Source organism: Blastomyces dermatitidis (genome assembly GCF_000003525.1).
Source record: "Blastomyces dermatitidis ER-3 genomic scaffold supercont1.1, whole genome shotgun sequence".
In the NCBI taxonomy this organism is placed as follows: domain Eukaryota; kingdom Fungi; phylum Ascomycota; class Eurotiomycetes; order Onygenales; family Ajellomycetaceae; genus Blastomyces; species Blastomyces dermatitidis.
This window is the reverse complement of record NW_025544774.1, coordinates 8,457,629-8,458,702: the sequence shown is the minus strand read 5'-3', so window position 1 is coordinate 8,458,702 and position 1,074 is coordinate 8,457,629. Positions and strand designations below refer to the sequence as shown.

Here is a 1,074-nt window from a genome sequence, read left to right as displayed (position 1 = left end):
CTCAATTCCTTGCAGAATCTATTGAATATTGAGATATTAAAACTAGATTTAATATATCTCACTGTGCAGGGATCAAAGGCTCAGTCAGACCTTGAGATATACTGATTTTATAGTTGTCATGTCTGCTGATTATGTATTGAGTACAGTTGCTGAGGTATCTTTTTGTACTTTTCTGTCGGGGATGGGCCAGATTGAGAGGGGTGGTACGAGGGCGAGACTTGGCGTTGATGTCCAGATACACTGAAGACAGACCGTGGAGGTTGCACTTCAGAAGTGGCTGTTGGTTATGTGCTTGATATTATCGCCGAGGTATCTTTTTGTATTTTTCTGCCGGGGATGGGCCAGATTAGGAAGGGCGGTACAACAGTGGGACTTGGTGTTGGTGTTTTGGAACATCAAAGATGGACAGGGTTTTCGCAGAGGTCGCTCCTCAGATATCTCCACAACTACAGATCGGGGATCTTCCAAAATCGAGAAGATTGGTGCATATGGCTAGGTCTCTTCACCTTACAATTTGTATGGCACTTTGGCCCGGGGTTGTGGTGTGGTAGGGGAGAACAGGGGATACTCCCACACAGGAGTTTCGAACAACGTCCGGTTCACGTTTGGCTGGATAACTCCACCACCACACAGGGTATGCGGTCGGCGATGGGGTCAGAATGCTCGTATGATCGAGGGCTTTTCGATGGATCTATCGGCGGGTTCTTATTCGAAAAATCGAGCGAGTTCGTGGTGGAGCGGTTGAGCGTGTGGTGATCAGGGTGAACTCTGCTGTCACTTGAATGACATCAAGAACAGAATGCTGAAATCAATGATTTCTCTCATTGATTTCACAGATAAGGTGTATGAAGATGATCTTGAGAAATATAAGATTCTCAGACTTCTGATAGAAATGAATCTCACAGAGAGACTCTATTTTCATCATATCAGAGACTGAGTGTTATTAAAAAGCATTACTTCAATACACATGTACTTACTGCAGCAATTCACTCTCTGTGTATGTGATCAAGAGTTGCAGCTTTCTCACACTGCACAGCTCTCTCTGAGATGCTGCTGCTGATTTACAACTCACAC

At 44.7% G+C, this 1,074-nt stretch overlaps 1 protein-coding gene across 1 annotated transcript; it reads left to right on the top strand.

Moving 5' to 3' along the window:
• Positions 1-303: 303 nt before the first annotated feature.
• Positions 304-756, top strand: BDCG_01141 (uncharacterized protein; the record flags this gene model as incomplete). Its single annotated transcript, XM_045416646.1, has 1 exon — positions 304-756. Exon 1 carries the CDS (start codon positions 337-339, stop codon positions 754-756), a length of 420 nt encoding a protein of 139 aa, XP_045272324.1. The 5' UTR covers positions 304-336.
• Positions 757-1,074: the final 318 nt, after the last annotated feature.